The sequence below is a fragment of the Panthera tigris genome, chromosome A2 (assembly GCF_018350195.1).
Source record: "Panthera tigris isolate Pti1 chromosome A2, P.tigris_Pti1_mat1.1, whole genome shotgun sequence".
NCBI classification, from domain to species: Eukaryota; Metazoa; Chordata; class Mammalia; order Carnivora; family Felidae; genus Panthera; species Panthera tigris.
The window spans coordinates 19,262,867-19,286,399 of record NC_056661.1 but is presented as its reverse complement, the minus strand read 5'-3'; the positions used below and the strand labels follow the sequence as shown (position 1 = coordinate 19,286,399).

The following is a 23,533-nucleotide window of genomic DNA, read 5'->3' as shown; positions in this document are numbered from 1 at the left end:
CAAAATGCTGGACACAGATGCCTCTGGTGATGGAAGCGATCAAGTCTCCTCTGGTCTTACGTTCATCGGCTGTTGTGGTCTTGCCCAAGCGTGGTGCCAGGCATGTAGTCAGTGTTGCAGAATGCTTGGATTATGCTTACGGGTATAGCCAGTGGCCTGTAGCCCCCAGACCTCTGGTGGGAGACAACTCACCACTGTTCCCACAACAGGCCCCCATACTGACCACCTCGAACCATGGCCTCAGACCCTGCACCTGGGCAGTCACCAAGGCCAAGCCCCACCCTGAAGCATGGGGAGCCTGAGCTAGGAGGGAACAGTGCAGCCCTGAGGTCACATGGCAAAGAAGCGGCCAAGGTGACTTCTGCCCACCAAAGAGTAATCGCTGGCTCTGTGCTTGCTGTATTACAGCCAGACCATTGGGAGCACCACTGGGACCAAACTTCTTGATCAACACCCCCATTTTCAGACCACAAAAAAGCAGACTGCCAGGGCCATGCACCAGGTTTTTGCTGAACAAAACAGCACTGAGGAGCACTGGAAGAGGGTGACTCGGACAGTGGCCTTATCCTGTGTCCTGACCCTAGAGCCCACAAGGGCAGGAGTGGAATGGCCCTTCCTAAGCCGGTGGCACTCGATGGCACCAGATTCACCTTCTGGCGGCCTCTGTCAGCCACGCTCAGTTCTGATTAAAGATCATTAAACATGAAATTAGCCCGTTTGTGTTACGGGTCCCCGGGGTGGCCGGTGATTATGACGCGCAGATGGCCAAGAACCCAGGCGTCGGGCAGGCGGGTGAGGCCGGGATGCGTGGGGCTAACACTGCAGGCGCAGGCGGCCGGGAGGCAGGCGCGGGGGCTGGGCTTTGTTTTCTCCCGCTCCTGTTGTGTAAACCCCCTTGCATTTCACAACAAATCACAGATAATTAATAAGTACATGCCCGTAATGAGCAGGCTTTTTAATAGAAGAAATTGGAAGATGCGGTGTCGAGTCATTATTTCACTCTGGCCCAGACTCGGCTCTATTTTCCCATCTTCCCCACTACACCCCCCCCACACACACACCCTCCAACCCCGGTAGTGCTTCAGTCAGAGTCTCTGCAGACAGGCTGGCTCTGACCCCACCCTCCAGCTGGGCTGCAGTGCTAAGACCCTGGTCCTGGAGTCCAGGAGCCCTGGGGAATCCCCACCCAACCTGGAGCACCACATCCCCCTGGAGCCTGTGAGGGCCCCTGAAGGGCTTTGTCTGGGGTGGGGGTGGGCATGCCAGGCCTGACTCCTGACAGCCCTCCCCCTGGCTCCTCTGGATGAGAGATGAGTGAGGGGACCGTTGCTGGCCTCAGGGCAGGCATCCTGGCTGCACCTCAGGTGACCTTGTAAGAAGCCGTGGGGGTCAAGGTGTCTGTCTCCCACCAGGAGGAAGACATCCTGTACTATGACGCCAAGGCCGATGCTGAGCTGGTGAGTGCCCTACCTACACTGGGGGAGGGAGAGCTGCCAGAGCCCCACACCCTCCCTGGACTAGTGGCCTCAGCTGTGAAATGTTAAGTCTCAGCTTCTTCCACATTCTGAGGTCACCCTGCAAAGTACTGGTGGCACAGGCCCCATGCCCAGCCCCAGAAAGGTAGTGAGACACTTGGACCTCATCTGGTGGGTCATTCAGGTGCCAGCATGGAGGGGACTGACTGCTATGGGAGCAGGGAAGAGGGAGCAGTTGGGAGGGCTTCCTGGAGATGTGCAGGCAGGGCCCGGCTGTGGCTGTGGCTGTGACTGTAGGCCATCGGGTGTGTTTCAGGTGGTGCAGGTACCTTCCTGAGGGTGAGGGGAGCAGCAGCTTCAGTTGTGCTGAGCACCCCACGGTCGTCCCCACTGTGCTCACCTGGAGCTCAGTCAGTCTTGCCCCAGCTGAAGAGGCAGCCCAGCCCTGTGCCTGTTCTCCAGACGAAGGACAGGACTCGGGCTCTGCTGGGGTCACTGCTTCAGAAGCGGCGGCACTCGGGATGACCAGAGGACCCAGACCTACACTGCTTTTCTGCCTCTGTGTCACTGATTAGCCCATGTCTGCTTGGGCTGCCCTGTCACCAGAGGCCTCACATGAAAGACATAGTACCATTTTGGTAGCAAGGGACCTACTGAGGAGGCAAGAGTGCCCAAGAGTGCAGGGCACTCAGAGTAGACAGTGTTTGGTGAACCTGGCAAGGCCCAAGTCCATCTGCCTGCCTTTGAGGCAAAAGCAGTTGAACCTGACTATCTCCTCTGTGAACAGAGGTGTCATAACAGCTCACTCTCTGGCGTCCCACCTGCACTGGCTGGGGCAGGAGCCCTCAAATCCGGTGTTCCTCTGCCAGGCTTATTGGCCAGGGGCATTTCCTGGGGTGAGCAGGAGGTAGACAATGACACCAGGAGGTGGGCAGGCAGGAAGCGATCCCTGCAGAGGGTCCGTGGTGCCAGGCTGGCCTGGGTAAGCCTTCAGGAGGGCAGGCGGGCAGGGGGCCCAAGAAGGAGGAGTGGGTGGGCTAAAGCAGGTGTGCTTCCCCCTTGGCTGAGCCTCCGTGGCTCCCAGAGAAGTTGCTAAAATTAAAGCTGGAATCTGAAATTCAAATGAAGAGCGAACCTTTAATTAGACCCTGAATCTAATTCCTTACCCCCCTCAGCAGCGGGCTGTAATTTTAGCAATCAGTGCATTAAATATAAACCAGGAGACGGCAGTTGCCCACCATACAAAACCCCTGGCATGGGGGTAGCACTGAGGGGGCTTCTTGGCCTTTCTGGTACCCAGGCCCCTACCAGGATCCCCTGAACTCCCTGTGTCCAGGACTCCCAACCCCTGGCCCTAAATCACCGATTCCCTGCCCCTGAAGGGAGAGTCATCCTCGGTGGGGCTGGGCTAAGGTCAGGCCAAAAGCTGGGCTCGCCTGGCCCTCCTATAAATATGCACATATTTGCCAACTCCCCTGCGTTGTGTTGTTTTGTTTTTTTAATCTTTGCCAGAGGTACAGTTAGAGATCTTTCTAGACCATTTACTTTTAAATTACCAACCAGAAGGTGGGGGTGGGGGAAAGAGAAGGAAGGAAAAAGTTCGCCAGCTGATAGCTTATCAGAACGGAATCCAAATGTCACATTAGTTGGGAAAGTTGGGAGATTAAATTTTCCAGCGCCCTTCATCTGCCGCTGACATTTCGGGGGCTTTCTTCTCCCGCACCTCCCCCTCCTCTAAGCAGAACGTGAGTGGCTCACGCCTCAGAGGCGGCAGGCTCCGCAGCTGCCTGCCCTGGCTTTACCCAGCATCCAGGAGCTTCTGAGGGTCCTCCAAGGGTGTGCCGAGGTGGGCAGAGGGTGGCACACGTGGTGAGGGATGAGGGGAGGGCAGCAGATGGCTTGGATTTTGCCGTACAAAATCCACCCTTGAAGAGATGCTGCAGACCCTTCCGAGCCATGCCAACCCCCACACGGCACCCCCCATCTAGGCAGTAATTCATTCCCCAGGCTGGAGGATGGACCCAGAGCCCTCCCGGGCTGGGGACATCGTAGGGAGACACGATCACCCTTTCCCCAGACAAGATACAGCGGGAGGAGGGAACACCGCGCTTGTGCCTAGGACCCAGTGAGTGGTCGGCAGAACCACGAGGGGGTGGAAGTGAGCTGAGCCAGAGGTTGAGGGGCACTGAGGGGGCATGTGGATAGTCCAGCTGCTTACACCCCTTCCTCCCAGGGCACAAGGCCCCCCCCAGCTCTGCCCCTGCCCTGCCTTGATCTCCGTCCCTCCTTGCCCCTCTGGCTCTTTCTTGCCTTCCTCTTCACTTTCTGCCACCATCTTCCCTTCCCTTCCCCCTTGCACACCTGCACCCGTGCCTGCCCCCACCCCCACTCGGCTGCAGCATCAACACTGTAGCTGCAGACCCATTCCTGCCAGCCTGTGGTGGTGGGCGGGGGTGCACGGCGCATGCCCAGCCTGCTCGGCCGAGAGATGCCGTAATTGGCACCTGTCAGGCGGCTGCAGCTCATTTTAGAAAGTCAACGGGGACCTTTGCAATCCTGCTGCTAGCGGGCGCTGAGGACCCTCCCTCCGGAAGTTACTGGGTCTCAATGCTAGCCTCCACCCCAGCCCAGCTCTCCCCCCAAACTCAGCCCCTACAGCCATCAGCTGTAGGGATGGTGCCCCTCCCCCAGATGGGGCAAGGGCCCTCTCCCTGGTGCCAAAGGAACTCCATGCAGGGGACGGGCGGGGCCCAGGGAGCGTGGGGGTGTGGGTTCCAAGGCTCCTGGGATGGGCTGCCTAGGCCTCCCTGTGATTGCATAAGCCTGTCCTTATAAGTAGAGGGCTGCAGCCCTCTCTTTCTCAGTGGCTCTAAGATTTGTCTCCTTCACTGATAATTGGTTTTCAAGAATGTGGGAAAGGGTCAATTTGGCATTTGGAATTTGGGTTTAGCAAATGTAGGGATGATGGGTAGGGTGGGCAGGGGCAGGTGGGAGTCACAGGCCTCCTGGGTGAGGGGTCCGTACCCCGTATCCATCTATTCCTGTGTCTCTCCATCTCTCTCCGTTTCTAACTGCAATAGTCTCTGATTCTGAGATGCTCCTAATCACCTAGGCTCTGGCCCTCTCCTGCCTGCAGAGCTGTCCGACCCCACTCCCCATTTCCCAGCCCTGACACTACTGTGGTGGGGGGTATCCCTTTCTGCAGGACGACCCTGAGAGTGAGGATGTGGAGAGGGGGTCCAAGGCCAGCACCCTAAGGCTGGACTTCGTTGAGGACTCAAACTTCAAGAACAAGGTCAACTACTCGTACACGGCCGTGCAGATCCCCACGGACATCTACAAAGGCTGTGAGTGTGCAGAGCAATCAGAAATAACCCTCCCCCACCACCATGGGGGCAAGGCCCACTGCCTGGGCACTGCCAGGTCCCAGGTGCTCAACCAGTGCCATCTGCCTTCAGCCCCTTATACCCAAGGTCACACATGCTCACCCACACACAGGCATCAAATCATTCTCAGGCACGGCCTGACACTAACTCTCAGCAAACTACAAAGCACTCAGACTCCCCACCCCGTGCATGTGCAGTCTCCTGCCCATGTGTAGACGTGTGCCCACATGAATGCTTGCACACAACTTGTTCCCCTACGTGCTGGACCAAGTCCCCACGGGCCCCCAAAGCAGCTCCTCCCCACCATCCCCCATTCCCTGGCCCCGTGCAAGCATGGGTTGAGGAGCTACCACATCAAGTGGCCTCAAGAGCTGGAGGAACAGGGACGTCCTCACTCACAGACAACAACCTGGAACATCTCCTTCCTTGTCCAGGGACAGGGCAGCTTTCATAATGAGGAAACGAAGTCACTGCAGCTGGAAGGATTTGAGTCAGACATGAGGAGGAACTTCCTGAAGATCTTGGGAGGTGTAGGGGAAGGAGACCAAGAGTCAAGCACTAGAGAGAGAGCTCTAGCAGCAGGCCTTAGGGCCCTGGGGTCTGTTGAGCATAATTCTGTGAGCACCTACAAGGCAGCCTCAGAATCCAAGGGTCCCACCAGGTGGAGGGTCTTGGAACACAAGTCCCACAGCTTCTGGATAGTGTCCAGAATGCAAGGAATCCTCCAGGGTCCTGAGGGAGGCCCCCCTCCACCCTTAGGGTCAGCCAGGCCTTCTAGGCAGCCTCAGGCGTGGGTGAGGACAGATGCTTCCCCCACACACACCATCCCATCCCTGCCACAGGCCGCCTGCAGGCCACCTGCCCAAGCCAGCCGAGGAGCACTATCACAGGCAGGCACACTAATTAAAACAGGAGCCATACCGCCCTCCCCAGTCACCCCTCGCTACCCACACAAATTACATTTTATATGTTTTTTATTTACTGTGTCACTTTTAATTAAATCTGTAATCGCCTGCCTGAGGGGGCATGGTCCCCGTTTCCCAACTCAGCGTGATCTGAGAGTGTGTGCACATGGGTGTGGGTGTGTGCACATAGGGCTGAGTAGCAGGCCCTTTCCAGGCAGGGAGGCTGGAGTGCTTGCACAAGTGTGTCTTACAGTGAATGCATGTGTGTGCATGTGGTCATGGATACCTGCAGGGACAGCCCAACTGAGGTGGGGGTCTCCTCTTGGCTCTTGACCTGAGTCAGTAACACCCCTATGGCAGCAGCTAGACAGGCTTCCAGGACAGTCTGCTCTAAGCCTCTCATTGGGAAGATGGGGAAACTGAGGCCCAGTGAAGGTTGGGACTTGCCAGGCAGACTCTCCCAGGACAGGCAGTACTATATGAAACATTTGAGAACCTGGCTTTATTTTTTGGTTAAAGAGAAAAATAGAAATTGTTCGACTCACTAAGTTTCTAAATTAGCAACAGGACCATAACATACTGTTCAATAGGCACAGCCAATGCTAGAAATGTGTTTTGTTTTCACATTATAGTCAGTTAAGGGAAGCTACAAGGACAGAGAGAAGGGAGAGGGAGCAGAGGGAGAAGAATTAGGCAGCACACAAGATGCAGCAGAGGCCACACACTGGAGGGAGAGAACAGAGGGACCATGCCCTGGAATGTGTCAGTGCCCCCTAGGCTGTGAGTGGAGCCTTGAGCATTTATATCTTTTTTTTTTTTAAGTTCATATATTTATTTTGAGAGGGCACGCAAGTTGGGGAGGGGCAGAGAGAGGGAGAGAGAATCGCAAGCAGGCTCCGCACAGTCAGTGCAGAGCCCCATGCGGGGCTTGAACCCATGAACCATGAGATCACTACCCGGCTGCTTAACCCACTGAGCCACCCAGGCAGCCCCAGCACTTGTATCTTTAAATCACAGCTCTTCATCTGCTTTAAAGATTTCAGTGTTCAGAGGCTCTGCTCTGAAGAGAAGAGCAGAGGCTTTGGAAGGCATTCTTGGGTTTTCACTTGGGGTGGATCTTTGATAAGGATCTCAGGGACAAGTGGGACAATGGTGTAAGAAAGGAAGTGGAAGAAACTGGAGAAAAAAAACAGCCCCTAGGGGAAGGGGTCAGGTATAGAGGCCTGGCAGTAGCAGGTATCCAGCTCCTGGTGGGGTTTTTTTTTTGAGTGTCCTACATGCAGGGACAGACACACTACACATGAGAACACGTGCCACACACATACATCGGCCGGATTTAGGCCTGTCCTGAGTTGGGGGTGGGGATGCTGCTCAAGCCATCCTGAGTCACTGCCCTGGCTGAGGGATCTATAAGACCGAGCCCATTCATCTGACAGGAGCCTTGATCTGTAAGGGCGCATAGGGGTGGGTCTGGCCAAAGAATCACCTGTGTGCAGCCACAGAGGTCAGGGGAAAGGGAGGGTGAGGGTAACTGGTCATGGGGAACTGTGAGAGCAAAACCCATTGGTGTCCTCCAATGGGTGCAGAGTGCTGTGCCCTTGTGCCCATGGAAGCAGTCGGGCTGCTGGGCAGGTAGGTTGAAGGGTGAGGGACTCACACACCTGACTGGAAACACAGAGGTTCAACACAGATATACCTGTTAGGGAGTGTAGGCTGTATGCATGTGTGTGTGTGTGTGTAAGTGTGCGTGCAAGTGTTGGAGCAAGATCATGGCATAGCCCCTGCCCCTCCAAGAGCCCCTGCCCCCGCCCCTGCCTGCTCCTGGCCCCAGTTGATTAATCATGGAGCTGAGTGGCTTCCAGCTTATCAGGTACCTTAATAGCTGAATAATTCCAGCCCCATCATCGGGCCCTTAATTGCTTTCTTGTGGCTGCAGCCTGGAGTGCATGCTGAGTGGGTGAGCTCCCAAGGGACCAGCTGCAAGCTTCAGGCAGCATGCTGGATGGGCATCCCAAGGTACAACTCCCTGCCACCTGGGCAGCCCCTCTCCAGGGGCCACAGGCCATAGCTGCCCTGCCTGATCATGTGGGGCCTGGCTGAAGGGTAGGCTAAGCTGACTCAGGATGGGGTGAGGACCTGGAAGTCTTCCTGAAGGAGCTGGTGCAGCCCCAGCCGAGCCCTGGGGAATGAGATCCTGGCTAGGCAGAGAGCAGGTGAGGCTTTCCAAGCAGGGCATGTCATTGTGGTGAGGTCCCACAGGGGGACTGCCCAGGTGCTTTTCACCTCAGCCCCCCCCCCATTTCCCCCGCAGCCACTGTCATCCTTAATGAACTCAACTGGACAGAAGCCCTGGAGAATGTGTTTATCGAGAACCGCAGGCAGGACCCCACACTGCTGTGGCAGGTCTTTGGCAGTGCCACAGGAGTCACTCGCTACTATCCAGGTAAGTGTCAGCCCGTCTCTCCTGTCCACTCAGCACCCAACCCTCCTCCATCACCCAGCCCACTTATCCTGAGGTGTGTGGGGTGGGTGGTCAACCCTGTGGGCTGTGGAGTAGCCACTCCTGCAAAGCCTGCCTACCCTTGCAGGGCCCTTCCCTGCTAGACCCCTCACCTCCTCTCCTCCCACAGCCACCCCATGGCGAGCCCCTAAGAAAATCGACCTGTACGATGTCCGAAGGAGACCCTGGTGAGTGAGCAAGGAGGAGCTGGGAAGGGACACCCCCTCAGTTCCCCCACCTCTGCTGCCTGCTCCCCTCCCTCCCGATATCCAGGCCTCGGAGCAGGGCGCAGCCAGCTCTATCCAATTTTCATTTCACACATCGTTGCCACTGGAAAATGGATCCCATCACCCAGGCAGGCCTCCCAGCTGCCTCTGCCCCCCATCCACTGCCCGGCACTCCACCCCCTTGGGACTGAGGGATTGGGCCAGTGGGGGTTCCCAAGAGTGGATGTCGGTTGGCCAGCCCCACACCACCCATCTGAACCCTGGACACCTCACCCTTTGCTCTGCCTCTCCTGCAGTACCCCATGACATACTCTTTCCCTGCCACCTGTTCATTCCTGCACACAGCTGGGACTCAGACCTTGGGGCCTCATCCTGGGCCAGGGGACATAACCTTCTACCCCCTCTCTGGATCACCTGCTCACCCCTCCTTTGGCTCAGGGTCACTCATGTCATGGGCAAGGACTGTTTTTTTAAGCGTGATATCCTTGGTGCCTAGGACCCTGTCCGGCCCATGCAGTGGATGCTCAGTAGAAACAATGTTGAATCAATATATGGGTGGAGGAAGAAAGGACCCACAAAGTCCCAGGGAGGCTGGCCCTAATTGAGGCTTCTCCCGGGCAGGTATATCCAGGGGGCCTCGTCGCCCAAGGACATGGTCATCATCGTGGATGTGTGAGTGAGCAGTGCTGGCAGAAGGGGTGGGGGGAAGCAAGGGGTAACCATCTGCTGCCTGGGAACACTCATCAGGGAACGGCAGGAAAATGCCTAAGGCCTACCTAGTGCCTCCATGACCTTACCAGGAGCGGCAGCGTGAGTGGCCTGACCCTGAAGCTGATGAAGACGTCCGTCTGTGAGATGCTGGACACGCTCTCTGATGATGACTATGTGAACGTGGCCTCGGTGAGTGCCAAGGTGGTAGGCGGGTGAGGAATGGGTCATACACACACCACCCCCTCACCGTGCAACAGCTGACTGCCCTGGCCAGCCTGAGGCCACTCACCACCCTCACTGTCCCTGCAGTTCAATGAAAAGGCACAGCCTGTGTCATGCTTCACACACCTGGTGCAGGCCAATGTGCGTAACAAGAAGGTGTTCAAGGAAGCTGTGCAGGGCATGGTGGCCAAGGGCACCACAGGCTACAAGGCCGGCTTTGAGTATGCCTTCGACCAGCTGCAGAACGTGAGCCCCGTGGGTGGGTGAGTGGGTGGCTGGGGACAGGCAAAGGCCCGGGCTTGGTGACACCGGGGAAATCAAGACGAATGGCCTTGTTAGCGCCCAACAGGCAACTCGGGCAGAAGCACCATCTGCTGTGGGGAGGAGGGTCTGAGGGCCAGGCCTTCCAGGGGGAGGGAGACCCACCCCTGGACCGGGGAGGGGCCGAGAGCTGCCTGACCCCAAACCTACTCCTGACCAGTCCAACATCACTCGTGCCAACTGCAATAAGATGATCATGATGTTCACGGATGGTGGTGAGGACCGCGTGCAGGATGTCTTTGAGAAATACAATTGGCCCAACCGGACGGTGAGGCTCAGCCCAGGCGGGGGCCACCCTGACCTGGGCCCGGTTCAGGGGAGGGCTGTCATCTGGTGGCCACAGCAGTAACCCCAAGCCCCAAACAGGTGCGTGTGTTCACTTTCTCCGTGGGGCAACACAACTACGACGTCACACCCCTGCAGTGGATGGCCTGCGCCAACAAAGGTACCACGTCCAGCGTCACTGCCTCAGGGCCTGCCTGCCATGCCCTGCTGTCCATTGGGTTGATTGTCCACATGTCCATCTGTACGTCCAGCTTTCCAGCTGCCTGTTTACCCACTGCCCATCCTCCTGTGCATGTGACTGTCCATCTTTCTGTCTGGCCATGTAACTTGTCCATGTGACTGAGCATCTTTCTGCCCATCTGTCTGTCCATTGTCCATCCATCTCCTGTCTGATCTGTTCTTGTGTCTGTTTGCTGGTCAGTCTGCCTCTCTATATATTTGGGCCTGACCTCTGGGTGGACTCTGAACGTCACTACCATCCTAGCAAGAGGGACCTCACCCTGCCTCTGCTTCCTTACACCCCTACACTCATGACCCCTTCCCCAGCATCAGTCCAATTGACAGGGCAGTGGAAGGGAGCACTAAAGGGATAGGAGTTTGGGGGGGAGTGACACCAGAAAGAGAGGAGTCCTGAGGGACAAGTCCAGGGCTGCTGACATCCCAGGGTACAGAAGCCCCTGTGCCATGGATCCCACGTACCACCCAGACCCACCTCTGCCTCCTCTTCCCTCACAGGTTACTATTTTGAGATCCCTTCCATTGGAGCCATCCGCATTAACACACAGGTGAGACTGTAGGGCACCTCCCGGCCTCCACCTCCCAGCACCTTGCCTCCTGGGCACTGCGTGAACAGTGGGCTGCTGTGATGTGAGAGCGCCCTCTGGTGACGTGCTGATATGCCGGGAGGCAGAACAGGGAAGGTGCAGTGGGCATGTGAACTCGTGACCCCTGTCACCTTCTCCCCAGGAATATCTGGATGTATTGGGCAGGCCCATGGTACTGGCAGGCAAGGAGGCCAAGCAGGTGCAGTGGACCAACGTGTATGAGGATGCACTGGTAAGGCCTCTGGACCCCCACAGATGTGTCCACAAGGTCATGTTCCTTAAGGGCCCCCATATGGGAATAAACCAAACAGAAGAAAAAATGGGACCTGTGCCTGAGCCCATCCTCTGAACACTCAGGGTAGGGCATGGCTGGCCACATCCTCTAACCCATCCTCTTCCTCTCCCTTCAGGGGCTGGGGTTAGTGGTGACAGGGACCCTCCCTGTTTTCAACCTGACACAGGATGGCCCTGGGGAAAAGAAGGTAAGGTTCCCCACTCGGGAACAACTAGGCATGCCCTAGCAGGTCTGGGATGGAGGAGGGACAGACAGGCCTTCAGCCTGGACAGGGGCAACTATTTGTGAACAGCTTGAGGCCTTGGGCGTGAGGTTTGGACAGTGGGGCTTCCCCGTGGAATTGAACCCATTTCAGACCCCATGCCTCTGCTCCCAGAACCAGCTGATCCTGGGTGTGATGGGCATCGATGTGGCTCTGAATGACATCAAGAGGCTCACTCCAAACTACACGGTAAGGATTCATCTGCCCATCCACCATGCTCTGCCTCCCCACAGGGACACAAGCCAGGCTCAGCAGAGGAGTCTAATGGGGATTACGGCACCTCCAGGGACACCTCTGAATTCAGGCAGTCAGGAGAGGCTTCCAGAGAAGGTGACCTTGGGCCTAGAGCTGGGGTTGGTAAACTTTCTGTGAAAGGCTAGACTATGAATATTATAGGCTCTGCCAGCGTAAATATTCATCCTCAGTTCTGCTGTTGAACTGCGAAAACAGCCACAGACAAAACAAATAAATAGGCATGACTGTGTTTGAATACAATTTTGTTTGTGGATCATGAAATTTAAATTTCACATAATTTTCACATGTCATGAAATAAAATTCCATTTTTGGTCTTTTCAACCACTTAAAAATGTAAAAAGAAACATTCCTAGCCATACGGTAACAGGTGGCGGGCCAGGTATAGCCCATGGGCCATAGTTTGCTGACCCCTGGACTGTCAAATAGATAGGAGGTGTACCTTGGAGTTACAGGAAACTCTGTGGGCAAAGGACTAAAGGTGAAAAACAAAATCATAAACCAGGGAGGGGGCAAGGTCAGTGTGGCTGGCCCACCGCCTGTGTTGAAGGCAGTTTCAGGTTTGGTTGTGAAAGGGGTAGGGGTGGGATGTGTGTGACAGCATGTCTACACCTGAGCCACATGAAGGCCCCATGTCATTGGCCCCCATGTGCAGTGAGAAAACAGTCTAGAGAGCTAAGGGTGAGTCCAGAGTCCCATTCACTCATCCTTCACTTCCACCTGGAAGGGGTACCCAGGAGTTCCAAGGGCACTCTCTTCCCTATGCACTCTACTGAGATGGCGACCAGGAGGAGACACTAGTGGGGAGGGGAGGAGAAGGTAACAGCAGCCTTGAGGGGCCAGTGGAGGCAGCAGTCTGGCTGACTGACAGCTCCATGACAAGCAGGGGTAGTTGGGGCAGAAGGCCAAATCAAATTGTGGTCCCATGATGCCGGTCAGCCTCAGCAAGAGCTGGTGCACACGGGATACCAGCCTGCTGGACTTGAGCTTGAGAAACAGCTTGAGAAACAGGCTCGAGGTCACATTGCATGTGGGGGCCCCTGGCCCAGGCAGGCAAACCTCAGTGGTATCGAAAGCAGGCTAAGGAAGAGCTCGAGAGTCTAGAGAATCCCTGCCTAGCCCTCCAGGCCCTGAGCTCCCAATCTACGCCCCCAGCTTGGAGCTAACGGCTATGTGTTTGCCATTGACCTGAACGGCTACGTGTTGCTGCACCCCAACCTCAAGCCCCAGGTGAGCCAGGGGGGTGGCCAGGAGGAGGGTAAACTCTACAGGATGGGGACCCCTGACTTCCTGCCCTGCCTCCCACAGACCACCAACTTCCGGGAGCCTGTGACTCTGGACTTCCTGGATGCTGAGCTGGAGGATGAGAACAAAGAGGAGGTAAGGAAAAGGAGAGGAGTAGAGATGGGGGTACCCAGAGCAGCAGAGAGTAGGGACCCCACCCCTCACATCTCTGGTCCTTCCAGATCCGTCGGAGCATGATCGATGGCAACAAGGGCCACAAGCAAATCAGAACGCTGGTCAAGTCCCTGGACGAGGTGAGAAGGTGGTATAGGGGCACAGAGTCAGGGTGGGCATCCTCCTGTACTCCACCCCACCCCGGCCTACTGGCCCAAGTACTTGACTCAGCCTCTTCTCCCAGAGGTACGTAGACGAGGTGATGCGGAACTACACCTGGGTACCTATAAGGAGCACCAACTACAGGTGAGTGGGTCAGGGCTGGGTAGGCAGGGAGGGGTAGGGGCAGCCCCAGAGCCCAGAGTCTGAGCCCTGTGCTTGCCCAGTCTGTGCGTTCTCAACGACTGCAGCCATGATCCCAGTGGGGCACCAGCAGCCAGAACTGCTCACTACTCACCCCAGGACTCTCGGTCCCCCAAGGGCCTTTTGCTGGCCCTTCAAGAACTGGACAGAGACAAGACAGTGCGTCTGATGTCTCCCCATGCCACACCACCCTCTCATGTCACCCCTGCTTGGATTGTATCCCTGGGTATCTGCACCCAGGATGTCACCCTCAGCACATCCCCAGGCCTGCTCTCAACAGGCACCACAGCCTCGGAGCAGGTACCCTTGTGGGTCAGGCCCAGGCAGTACAGGCTGTCTCCTTGTGCCCCCAAGAGCTGGTCTCATTCACACCCCAATCCCAGCTTGTGACTGCTCCTCATGGTGTTAGCACCAGCCCTGCTTTTTGACGGCTCTCACGTGGCCTAAGTCTCTAGGACTGAGGGACCCCACTCCCATGGCTGTGCACCCAACAGCCTAGCTCACAGACAGTGTTCTGTCCCTTTTGAGTTTGCTGCTGGCCAGATAGAGGAGGCTGGCTGGGCACATGGTGTGTTGGGGGAGGCCGCTGGGGATATGGGGGGTGTGGCGAGTTGCTTTGGAGCTGGGAGTTCTGAGGCCTCCAGAAGAGTTTAGGGAGTGAATCTCCCACAGCTAACAGGGAAAGGTGGCCCTGGTGGTCAGGAGAGGGGACTTCACAGCCTGGGTCTCTCTGCCCAGCTCCAAGGTGGGGGGGGCTGAATGCCAATGTGGCCCACCTCTCCCCAGCAGTGACATATGCTCCTCTCCTCCCCTCATCCCCAGCCTAGGGCTTGTGCTCCCGCCCTACAGCACCTTCTACCTCCAAGCCAACCTCAGTGACCAGATCCTGCAGGTCAAGTGTAAGTGGCCCGGCCCCTGCCTGTGCCCTGCACCCCTGCCTCTGCCCCGCACCTTGGCCGCCGGCCCCAGGCAGCATAGCCAGCCGCTGGCGGCAAGGCAGCCCCTCCTGCCCAGTCTGCCCACCCCCAGGCACCCGCAGGCTGGGGCACCAGCCATCGGAAAGTCTGTGGAAATCTGCATGCCTGCCTTTTCTCAGATTTGGTTCCAGACCATTCTCTCATGATTTCCGTTGAGGTTTTTGGTTTTAGTTTCCCCTACTGCGTGTCTTCCCTCCTTAGCTTGCCTCCCCCGCACACCTCTGGGGGCTGCATTCTTGGAAGACACCCCCTCTTCTCATCTCTCCTTCCCCCTGTGCCCTGCAGCTGTCTCCCCTGTGGTGCCACCCCCCCAGGGTCTCTCTCTCCCCCTCCTCTGACCTCCTCATTCATCCTCCCCCATTTTCCGCCCCCCTCATCAGCCCCTCTCACCTTCCTCCAACCCCCACTGCCTCACTCTCTCTGCCCTTCCATTTCTCTTGCTGCCTTCTCTCCCTCCTCCTCCTCTCCCCCTCTCCCTTCCCTCTCCCTCCCTCCCTCCTTCTCTTTCCCTTCCCTGCACCCCCACCTTCTCTGTCTCCCCACTTCCCTCTACCTTCTGCTCCTTCCGTTTCTCTCCTGCCCCAGCACCTTTACTTTCTCTCTCTTCCTCCCTCCTTCCCTCCCTCTGCTCTCTCCACCCCCCTTCATCCCTGCATCTCCCACCCTCCCTGCCTCTTCCTCCCCTTCACTCTCCCCCTCTCTTCTTCTCTGGACCTCTCTCCTTCCTTCCCTCCCTGGTCCACTCCTCTGCCTGTGGCTCATTCCTGCATGTTCTGCTCACCCTGGGCCTCCCCCAAGAGGCCTCTGGAGCCTGTGGCCCCGCCTGCCCACCGCCCGAGGTCACTGGGAGGGAGGCTGGGGCTCCGGCCCCACCGGGCGCCCCCCACCTGCCTGGCCGACTAGGGCTCATCTCCTTTGAGTTTTCTCGCTCTCTCTTTCTCTCTCATGTCGTTTTTTTGCAAGAAGTTTCCTTTCGGTATGATGATGAGACACAATATTTTCATTCAAACAGCCATTGAATAAAATATTGTTTGTGCCCCTCCCCTTCCCCTCCCCCTTTTCGTTTGTTTTTGTGTTTGTGTTGTTTTTGTTTTCCTCGCTTTCTCTCTTGGTGGACTGTCCCAGTGCCAATCAGCAAACTGAAGGGCAAGTATATTCAGAACCAGTGCACCCTCCTCTCCCCACCCCACCCACCCTCACACCCCTGCTTGCCCCCCTCCCTGCCCAGGACCAGCCAAACCCCTGCTCTCCAGGGCTCCCTCCCAGCATCCCCTTGGCTCCTCTAGTTCTTGCCTTTTCCCTCATCCCTAAACCCCTATTACAGCCAGGGCCCTTCTCCTGGCCCTGCCTGCAGGGTGGTCTCCGGCGTGTTCTGAGAGCTCAGGCCCCCTCCTCATCCTCCTCTCTCCCTCTGGGCAGGCCCCTGCCCGCCCCCACCTTCTCTGTCCCTCTAAGACAACTCAACAGTGGGGACAGGGCTGGATGCCTCTCCACCACCTCCCACCCAGGAGGACAGGGGGCCTGATAGGCAGGGCTAGACCAGTCTTCAGTGGGGCTTATGTGTGAGGCTTAGGGTAAAGGAAAGTGCCAGCCACATGAGGCTTCGTCTGGGATAGTTCTCCCTCCTGTGATCTCTGGCAGTTGGTCCAGAAGTTGGCAGCCCTCCAAGGGGTGACGGAAGGCTTTGGAGGCCCTACACCTTGATTCTGGGACGGGCAGGATAGGGCAGCAGCCATGCCACTGGGAGAGCCAGGCAGGCCCAGCCATCCTGGGCACCAGCCTAGGTGCTGCAGCCCCTGTGTCCTGGTGCCCCCCACTGCCTCCAGAGACTTTGCTAAGGTCCACTGGCCCAGCCCAACCCTGGTACTTGCTGCCCCTGGGGCAGAGGGTCAGGTGTGGAGAAGGTATTCCCCTGGGAAATAAAAGCAGACTCAGGGACAGTGAGCCTAGCCAGGAATGGAAGGAACCATGTCTGGACCCCAAGGGCCAGCAAAAGAGCTTAGAGGGAATCAGTCTGTGTATGAACAAAAAGATTCTGGCACTTAGGGGTACCCAAGCGAGACATTCCTGAAAAAGAAAGGCACTGAACTCACAGACTCTGGTGGAGAACAAGGAGGGTGAGAGAGGGCAGCATGTGAGGGTCTCTGCCACAGGGGCAGATACCCCTGCCTGGACAGATAGGCATGGAGAGCCACAAGGGGGGTTCCTGTCCCCAGTCCCCATGACCTGGAAGCCAGGGCTCTCCAAGAAGCCCTAGGGGCCCTGTCCAGCATAGTCCAGCAAAGGGGATACAGCTGGCACCACTGGCCTGGGTGGGGGTGGGGGACAGGCCCTACTCCCACTGGCTTGAGTTGTCTTTTCTCCCCCTCCCACATCCCTCCCACTGACCCCAGAAATGCAGGGCCATAGTAACAATGACAATTATAGCCTAATCTCCCTTCCTGCTCCCCTACCTACTTTTTCTTTCTCCTCCTTCCCCTCCCCCGCACCCGTTCCCTGTCGGCTTGTGTCCAAACCCTGCCTCACAGTCCCATCAGAAAGCAACAGTCCAACCAGTGACTGCCCAGCCCCTGCAGGCACCCCAAGCCCACCTCCCCGAATCTTGCAGTGCATTGTGGGAGTATCTGGGAACAGAGAAGACACCTCTTCTGCAAAAATAAGCCTTGGGGTGACAGAGAGATCATACCTTGGTGAAGACAGGATTGGAAGGTGGGCTGCCCAGAGTGCAACACGCCAAGGGGCAGGGGCATGGCTCCAAGATGCAGACCTGCCAGGTGGCTGATCCATCTGGGCTGGGAGAGGCCACAGAGAAGCCCAGATTCACTCACAAACCCACACAGAGACACTTGTACACCTGCACAGGTATGCAAACACACATGTTTTCCCATGTACATACGCACTCACTCTCACACCATGCACAGGTCTAATTGATAGGTCCTTAAGAGCACTCCTTCTCTGGAGCCACAGCATTCCTCTTTGGCTGCTCTGAACCCGGACAGGTCCTAGGAAGGGTAAAGACCCACCCTTCTTCCCCGCCTGGCCTCATGCTCCCAGCCCAAGAGGGCAGGTGTACAGGTTTGTGCAGCATTCCTGAGTCCTCCTGTCTCCCACACCTTCCTCCACAGCATGGGAACATTCTCAGGCATGAGTCTCCCCTCACCCAGCCTCCCAGCCCAAGAAAGAGCACTGGACCCCCACAATGCACTGCAGCCCAGCCCCAGCTGCCCACACTGTCTCTGGTTGGACTGTCTGTGCCCGTGAGAAACTCCCTCGGTTTGGCCATGTTGATGCCTGACACAGAACAAAAGCAAGACCTACCAAAATGCAAACAGCTGCAGCAAAGAAAGAGAGATAAAAATCCGCGGCCAAAAGCCAATTCCCTTCCTCAAAGTCTCTTTGGAGGCAAAGGAAGCTCAGCATGCGGTTTTTTCCATTACGGATGTGATAAGAGCGAGACCGGCGCCTCCCCCAGACCATGCATATATATAGCAGTGTGTGTATATATATGTGTGTGTGTGTGTCCGTGTATATGTGCTATACAGCTGTATGGAAGCATATACAGCCACGCCACGGGACTCACTGCCGACAGAGGACCAGGCCTGGGCAACATATTGGCTATAACTGCCCTCCTCCTGCGATGCTGTAGTCTCCACAGGCCCTCCACCCCTCCCCGCCCGCCCCTTCTCTCTGCCCGCCCCTTCTCTCTGGCTCGAACGTGGAAGTGGCGGGTTCCCTCTTTGCTGGTGTCTCCCCCTCCCTCAAGCCACCCTCTGCCCTGTCCCTCCAGCCCCGTCAGCTCTGAGCCCCCTGGCCTTCTGCCTCCCCAGCCCCCGCCGGATAACCCCCCGTTTCTGTTGCAGATTTTGAGTTCCTGCTCCCCAGCAGCTTTGAGTCTGAAGGACATGTTTTCATTGCTCCCAGGTAGCTTGCGTGTGGCCTTGCTGAGGTGTCCTCCCCAACCCCAACCGCCCCGGCCCCGCCTCCTGCACTGCTGCCTGGAGCTCTGTGTGTGTGTGTCCTGTGCAGTGTCGCCCCCCACCCCATGCATAGCCCCGTATGTGCGGCCATGTGCATACCCTGGGCCATGCAGCCGCACCAGGCAGCAGTGGCCAGCCGCCCACAGCTCCAGCCCCCACCAGGCCTGGGGCAGGAGGGCTCTGGACTCTGCTGATATTCCCTGCCCTCCCGGGCCACCAGGAAGGAGCCCTTTCTGCCCTGGGCGGGCTGTCCACAGCACACTCCTGACTGGGCAGCTGCTGCTCTGGTTTGTGGTACCCTCCCCAACTCCCACCCTGCACCTCGTCCTTGTCCTGTGTCACTCAGTGTTTGTGTGGGTCTGGGGATGAGCCAGCCAGAGCCCCTGTCAGCAGTGCTGAGTTTAGGTGTGATGGCTCACAGAGGACTGGGAGAGGTAGAGGGTACAAGGGCTTTAAAGAGGTGCTCTGGCAAGTGAAGGGTCAGGGCCCAGTGCAGGCCCGGGCCTGGACCATCCCTCAAGTGCACACTCAGCGTGCACACACACATCCTTGGGTATACACGCTCTGCCTGTTGGCCCAAAGTGAGGAGGCCAGCAGCTCCCCCAGTGGTGAAGCCCTTCCCTGTGACCTGGCTTTGGATGAGGGCAGGTGGGTGCAACTGACAGAGACCCATGGGCACTCTCAGGCACCACACGGGGGCTCTGGACATTCCTAACCTCCATGTGTATGCACGTGTGTGCATGCACCCACAAATTTCTCTCTCTGTAGATGTGTGTTTGTGTTTGTGAGTAATTGTGTATGTTTGTAAGAGTCTGAGTGTAAATACGGAGTGGGCTGTGTGCATTAGTGACTGTGGGAATGAGTGAAAAGGCCTGTGTGGCCTACATGACCCTGAGAGAGGGGACTGTGTTTGTTTTTGCCACTTCTGTATCTTTGGCTTGGGATAGCTCAATAAATACATGTTGGGTGAGTGAATGAAGTAACCCACAAATGTAAATGTACATACTCTTGGGGGGCACTGTGGGGGAACTGTATCTGAAGCACAACTGGGGCATCACTCTGGATGTATCAGCTGTGCCCCCCACCACAGAAGTACAGGTTGTGTGCTGTACAAAGGCCATAGGGGCCAGAGAGCAAGTGGGGGCTGAAACCCAGCTTGCCCCCAGCTTTGCCCTTACCAAACTGTGCGCCCTAGCACGGTGTAGGGAAGCAGTGCATTTTAATAATCCCCACAAAGTTGCTGCATTCAGGGCAGCAGGGAGGTCTCTAGTGGCAGCTGTGTGAAGGAAGGATTAGGCAGGAGAGATAGCTCCACCTACCAGGGTGGAAGGACTGCTCACCAAGACTTCCTGGGGGAACAGAGCCTGAAGCGGGCCTCCCATGCCCCAAAACTCCCACGTTATGTTCTCTGGAGCCGGAGCCAGAGCCTGAGCCCAGTGAGGGCCTTGAGGAGGTGAGGGATTTGGACTGTCCGCCTCTAGGAGAAGAGCATTCCGGGCAGAAGGAGCAGCCAGTCTGAGGACCCACGTGTTCCCACTGACTTCCTGACACCCTCTGTGGTATGGAAAAAACTGAGGCTTGGGGAGCTTAAGTGAGTCATCCAAAGGTGCAAAACTAGGAAGCGGCAGGTTGAAGTCATATTTAGGCTAAGTCAGCGCCGGTACCTCACCCACCGTGTGCCCACTGGAACCCCACAGCATACAGGTGGACGGGCCAGCCATGAGGCATCTCCTGGGGCCTCCCAGGTGTGCCGTCAGGGTCCAGGGCTATGCCCTGGAGGGAGAACCTGCCAGATTGGAGGAAGCAGACCATCACTCTTGTGTCAGCTCCGCCCCTATTCAGAGGTGGCAGCCTGTAAGAATACACACCCCCTGCCAAAGGCGCAGGCTTCTCAGCCAATGGCCAGGCAGGCCTGTTGAGAAACCTCAACCCTACTGCTCTGTCCAGCCCCCCAAGCCCACTCTTCTTGCCCCTCCCCACCCCCAGAGAGTATTGCAAGGACCTGAATGCCTCAGACAACAACACCGAGTTCCTGAAAAACTTCATTGAGCTCATGGAGAAAGTGACTCCAGACTCCAAGCAGTGTGAGTGCCTAGTGGGGCAGCCGGGTCTGGGCAGTGCCCAGGCCACAAGGGGGCAGCCCAAAAGAACCCAGAGACCGGGCAGGTGTGATGCAGACCCAAGCCCAGGGCAGGACCTGGGCCAGATAGTGGGAAAGGCTCCTATTGGAGCCTTGGGTATATGGGGGAGAGTGGGCAGGGAGCCACAAGAAGATGGCCCCTCCACCCCTAACCTCCTGTTCTAGGCAACAACTTCCTTCTGCACAACCTGATCTTGGACACAGGCATCACACAGCAGCTGGTGGAGCGTGTGTGGCGGGACCAGGATCTCAACACGTAGGCATCACCCAGCCTGTGGGAGCAGGAGGTTGGGATGGGCCCAGAGGCCCTGGCCCTGCCCTGCAGAAGGCAAGCCTGTGACTCACCTCCCTGCTGCCCCCCAGGTACAGCCTTCTGGCCGTGTTTGCTGCCACTGATGGTGGCATCACTCGCGTATTCCCCAACAAGTAAGTAACCAACCCTGCCGCCCAACACCCTGCCCCTGTCTGGGACCCTGCCTCTGTCCTGCTTCCCATAGGCCTCCTTGCACCTGGCTGAGACACTGTCCCCCATACACCACCCCTTCTACTGACCTCTGTCTTTGTCGGATAACCAGAGCAGCGGATGACTGGACGGAGAATCCAGAGCCCTTCAATGCCAGCTTCTACCGTCGTAGCCTGGACAACCATGGCTATGTCTTCAAGCCCCCGCACCAGGACGGTGAGTGTCCTCCAAGGTGCCCAGCAGCAGATGGGAAGTTGAGGCTTCCCTGTCTGCTCAGCCAGGACTAGGCTCTGCTCTCTGAGGCCCCTCTCAAACATGAGGCTGGCTGAGACTGGGGCAGATGAGGAGAGAGAGCTAGGCTGTGCCAAACACTACATTGGGTACTGGGTACTTGGCTTGGGCCCCTGGGTCCACAGGCCCAGCACAGAGTGGTCAGTGTAACCACCAGCCCCTACTCCTGACCATCCCACCCCACCGCCAGCCCTGTTAAGGCCACTGGAGCTGGAGAATGACACAGTGGGCATCCTCGTCAGCACAGCTGTGGAGCTCAGCCTGGGTGGACGCACACTGAGGCCAGCAGGTGAATGCCTGGGGTGGAGGTGGAGAAAGAGACGATGGGCAGGGTGCTGCCCAGGAAGGCAGGCATTCATGACCCCCTGCTCTCCCCTATAGTGGTAGGTGTTAAGCTGGACCTAGAGGCCTGGGCCGAGAAGTTCAAGGTGCTAGCCAGCAACCGTACCCACCAGGACCAGCCTCAGAAGGTACTTGGGCAGGTGTGGGGGCAGTAAGCCCAGCAAAACCCATTCTAGAGTCTCCCGGAAATCCTTACCACTCAGAGTGGTTCCTGTGTCTATGGGGAGGCAGTGGTTGTTGTAGATGGCCTGGGGATCTAGATGTACAAAGGGTGATGGGAGGGGGAAAACTGGCGGGCACCTTATGGTCCTTGCTCTCTGCCCAGCAGTGTGGTCCCAGCAGCCACTGTGAGATGGACTGCGAGGTTAACAATGAGGTGTGTGTGCCCCGAACCCTAGCTTACCCTGATCCCTGATTTCTTAATCCCAACTGCAACTCCTAGCCTATCGTTTGGCCTGGGGGTCTCAACATCCCACCCTCTACAGCTTTACCACAACTGGGGGAGTGGTGCCCCTTCTACCCAACCACCCGACTGCCAGGGTCTGGGGAGGAAGGTCTGGGCCTGAGCCCCTCTCCATCTTCCCCCTCCTTCTCCACCTTTCAGGACCTGCTCTGTGTCCTCCTTGATGATGGGGGATTCCTGGTGCTGTCAAACCAGAATCATCAGTGGGACCAGGTGAGGGTCAGGGAGAGGGTAGAAGGAGGAGGCCAAGGTTTGAGCTTTCAGGGGGTGTGGCACTGCCAACCCTGTGACTACCACTCCCTCCTGGCATTCCCAGGTGGGCAGGTTCTTCAGTGAGGTGGATGCCAACCTGATGCTGGCACTCTACAATAACTCCTTCTACACCCGCAAAGAGTCCTACGACTATCAGGCAGCCTGCGCCCCCCAACCCCCAGGCAACCTGGGTGCTGCACCCCGGGGGGTCTTTGTGGTGAGCCCCAGCAATGCCTGGTCTGGAGATGGTGGGCAACGGGGTGGGGGGGGGGGGAGGCTGGGAGACCTGCCCACAGATGACGCTCCACCTCTGACAAGAGAGCTGGGGGTGACCCGGGTTCCGGGACAGCAGTAGCAGCCCATGCCCCTCTCTCCACTGCAGCCCACTATTGCAGACTTCCTTAACTTGGCCTGGTGGACCTCGGCTGCAGCCTGGTGAGTCCGAAGGGGAAGGGAGTGGAGGAAGGGTGCTTCCTGACCAGAAGGGCTCAAGAGAAGTGGTGGGGCAGGGCACTGGCCTCTGCTGACCACTCCCACTCAGTGACCCCTGCCCTACAGGTCCTTGTTCCAGCAGCTTCTCTATGGCCTCATTTATCACAGCTGGTTCCAGGCAGGTAGGTGGGGCGTTAGAGGCCCCTCCTCGAACCCCCTCCCCAGACTAAGCCCGGACCCATCCCAAAGGGAGGTCGGGGCTTAAAGTTGAGCGAGGCTGAAACCCGAGACCTTGCCAGGGTGAATGGGTGGGGCTGAGGCGCTCTGGGCCCTCGCAGACCCCGCGGAGGCTGAGGGGAACCCCGAAGCGCGAGAGAGCAGCTGCGTCATGAAACAGACCCAGTACTACTTCGGGTCGGTGAACGCCTCCTACAACGCCATCATCGACTGCGGAAACTGCTCCAGGTACCCGCGGGGATCGGGACCGGAGGGCTGGCTGTAGCCTGGTGGGCCCATGGGCGGGGCCTGCCGGGTGGGCGCGGCCCGGGGCGGGACCGGGGCTACAGCGGGGAGGGGCGGGGCGAGTCTCAAAGCCCCGCCTTTCCGGACTGCCTCCAGGCTGTTCCACGCGCAAAGACTGACCAACACCAACCTTCTGTTCGTGGTGGCCGAGAAGCCTCTGTGCAGCCAGTGTGAGGGTGGCCGGCTTCTGCAGAAAGAGACACACTGTATCCTGCCCCCGCCGCTCCCCGCCGCCCGCGCCCCCTCCT

The 23,533-nt window shown here is 57.6% G+C and overlaps 1 protein-coding gene across 5 annotated transcripts in view; it reads left to right on the top strand.

Moving 5' to 3' along the window:
- The window catches only part of CACNA2D2 (calcium voltage-gated channel auxiliary subunit alpha2delta 2), a 142,119-nt gene that overhangs the window by 117,524 nt on the left and 1,062 nt on the right, over nt 1-23,533 (top strand). For 2 of the 5 annotated variants that reach the window (XM_042979022.1, XM_042979025.1), the window contains exons 5-36: nt 1,413-1,457; nt 4,681-4,822; nt 8,078-8,209; nt 8,397-8,454; nt 9,115-9,165; nt 9,294-9,393; nt 9,514-9,672; nt 9,908-10,015; nt 10,114-10,192; nt 10,768-10,817; nt 10,999-11,088; nt 11,267-11,338; nt 11,528-11,602; nt 12,821-12,895; nt 12,974-13,045; nt 13,132-13,203; nt 13,308-13,369; nt 14,249-14,325; nt 18,264-18,324; nt 20,367-20,464; nt 20,686-20,776; nt 20,884-20,946; nt 21,096-21,199; nt 21,465-21,563; nt 21,656-21,744; nt 21,945-21,992; nt 22,221-22,292; nt 22,396-22,548; nt 22,714-22,766; nt 22,890-22,945; nt 23,102-23,228; nt 23,382-23,491. In XM_042979022.1, the coding sequence (XP_042834956.1) occupies nt 1,413-1,457; nt 4,681-4,822; nt 8,078-8,209; nt 8,397-8,454; nt 9,115-9,165; nt 9,294-9,393; nt 9,514-9,672; nt 9,908-10,015; nt 10,114-10,192; nt 10,768-10,817; nt 10,999-11,088; nt 11,267-11,338; nt 11,528-11,602; nt 12,821-12,895; nt 12,974-13,045; nt 13,132-13,203; nt 13,308-13,369; nt 14,249-14,325; nt 18,264-18,324; nt 20,367-20,464; nt 20,686-20,776; nt 20,884-20,946; nt 21,096-21,199; nt 21,465-21,563; nt 21,656-21,744; nt 21,945-21,992; nt 22,221-22,292; nt 22,396-22,548; nt 22,714-22,766; nt 22,890-22,945; nt 23,102-23,228; nt 23,382-23,491 (2,743 nt within the window). Of the gene's footprint in view, nt 1-1,412; nt 1,458-4,680; nt 4,823-8,077; nt 8,210-8,396; nt 8,455-9,114; nt 9,166-9,293; nt 9,394-9,513; nt 9,673-9,907; nt 10,016-10,113; nt 10,193-10,767; nt 10,818-10,998; nt 11,089-11,266; nt 11,339-11,527; nt 11,603-12,820; nt 12,896-12,973; nt 13,046-13,131; nt 13,204-13,307; nt 13,370-14,248; nt 14,326-18,263; nt 18,325-20,366; nt 20,465-20,685; nt 20,777-20,883; nt 20,947-21,095; nt 21,200-21,464; nt 21,564-21,655; nt 21,745-21,941; nt 21,993-22,220; nt 22,293-22,395; nt 22,549-22,713; nt 22,767-22,889; nt 22,946-23,101; nt 23,229-23,381; nt 23,492-23,533 lie in introns of all 5 variants that reach the window. The other 3 variants (XM_042979021.1, XM_042979024.1, XM_042979023.1) reach the window with 2 other exon arrangements.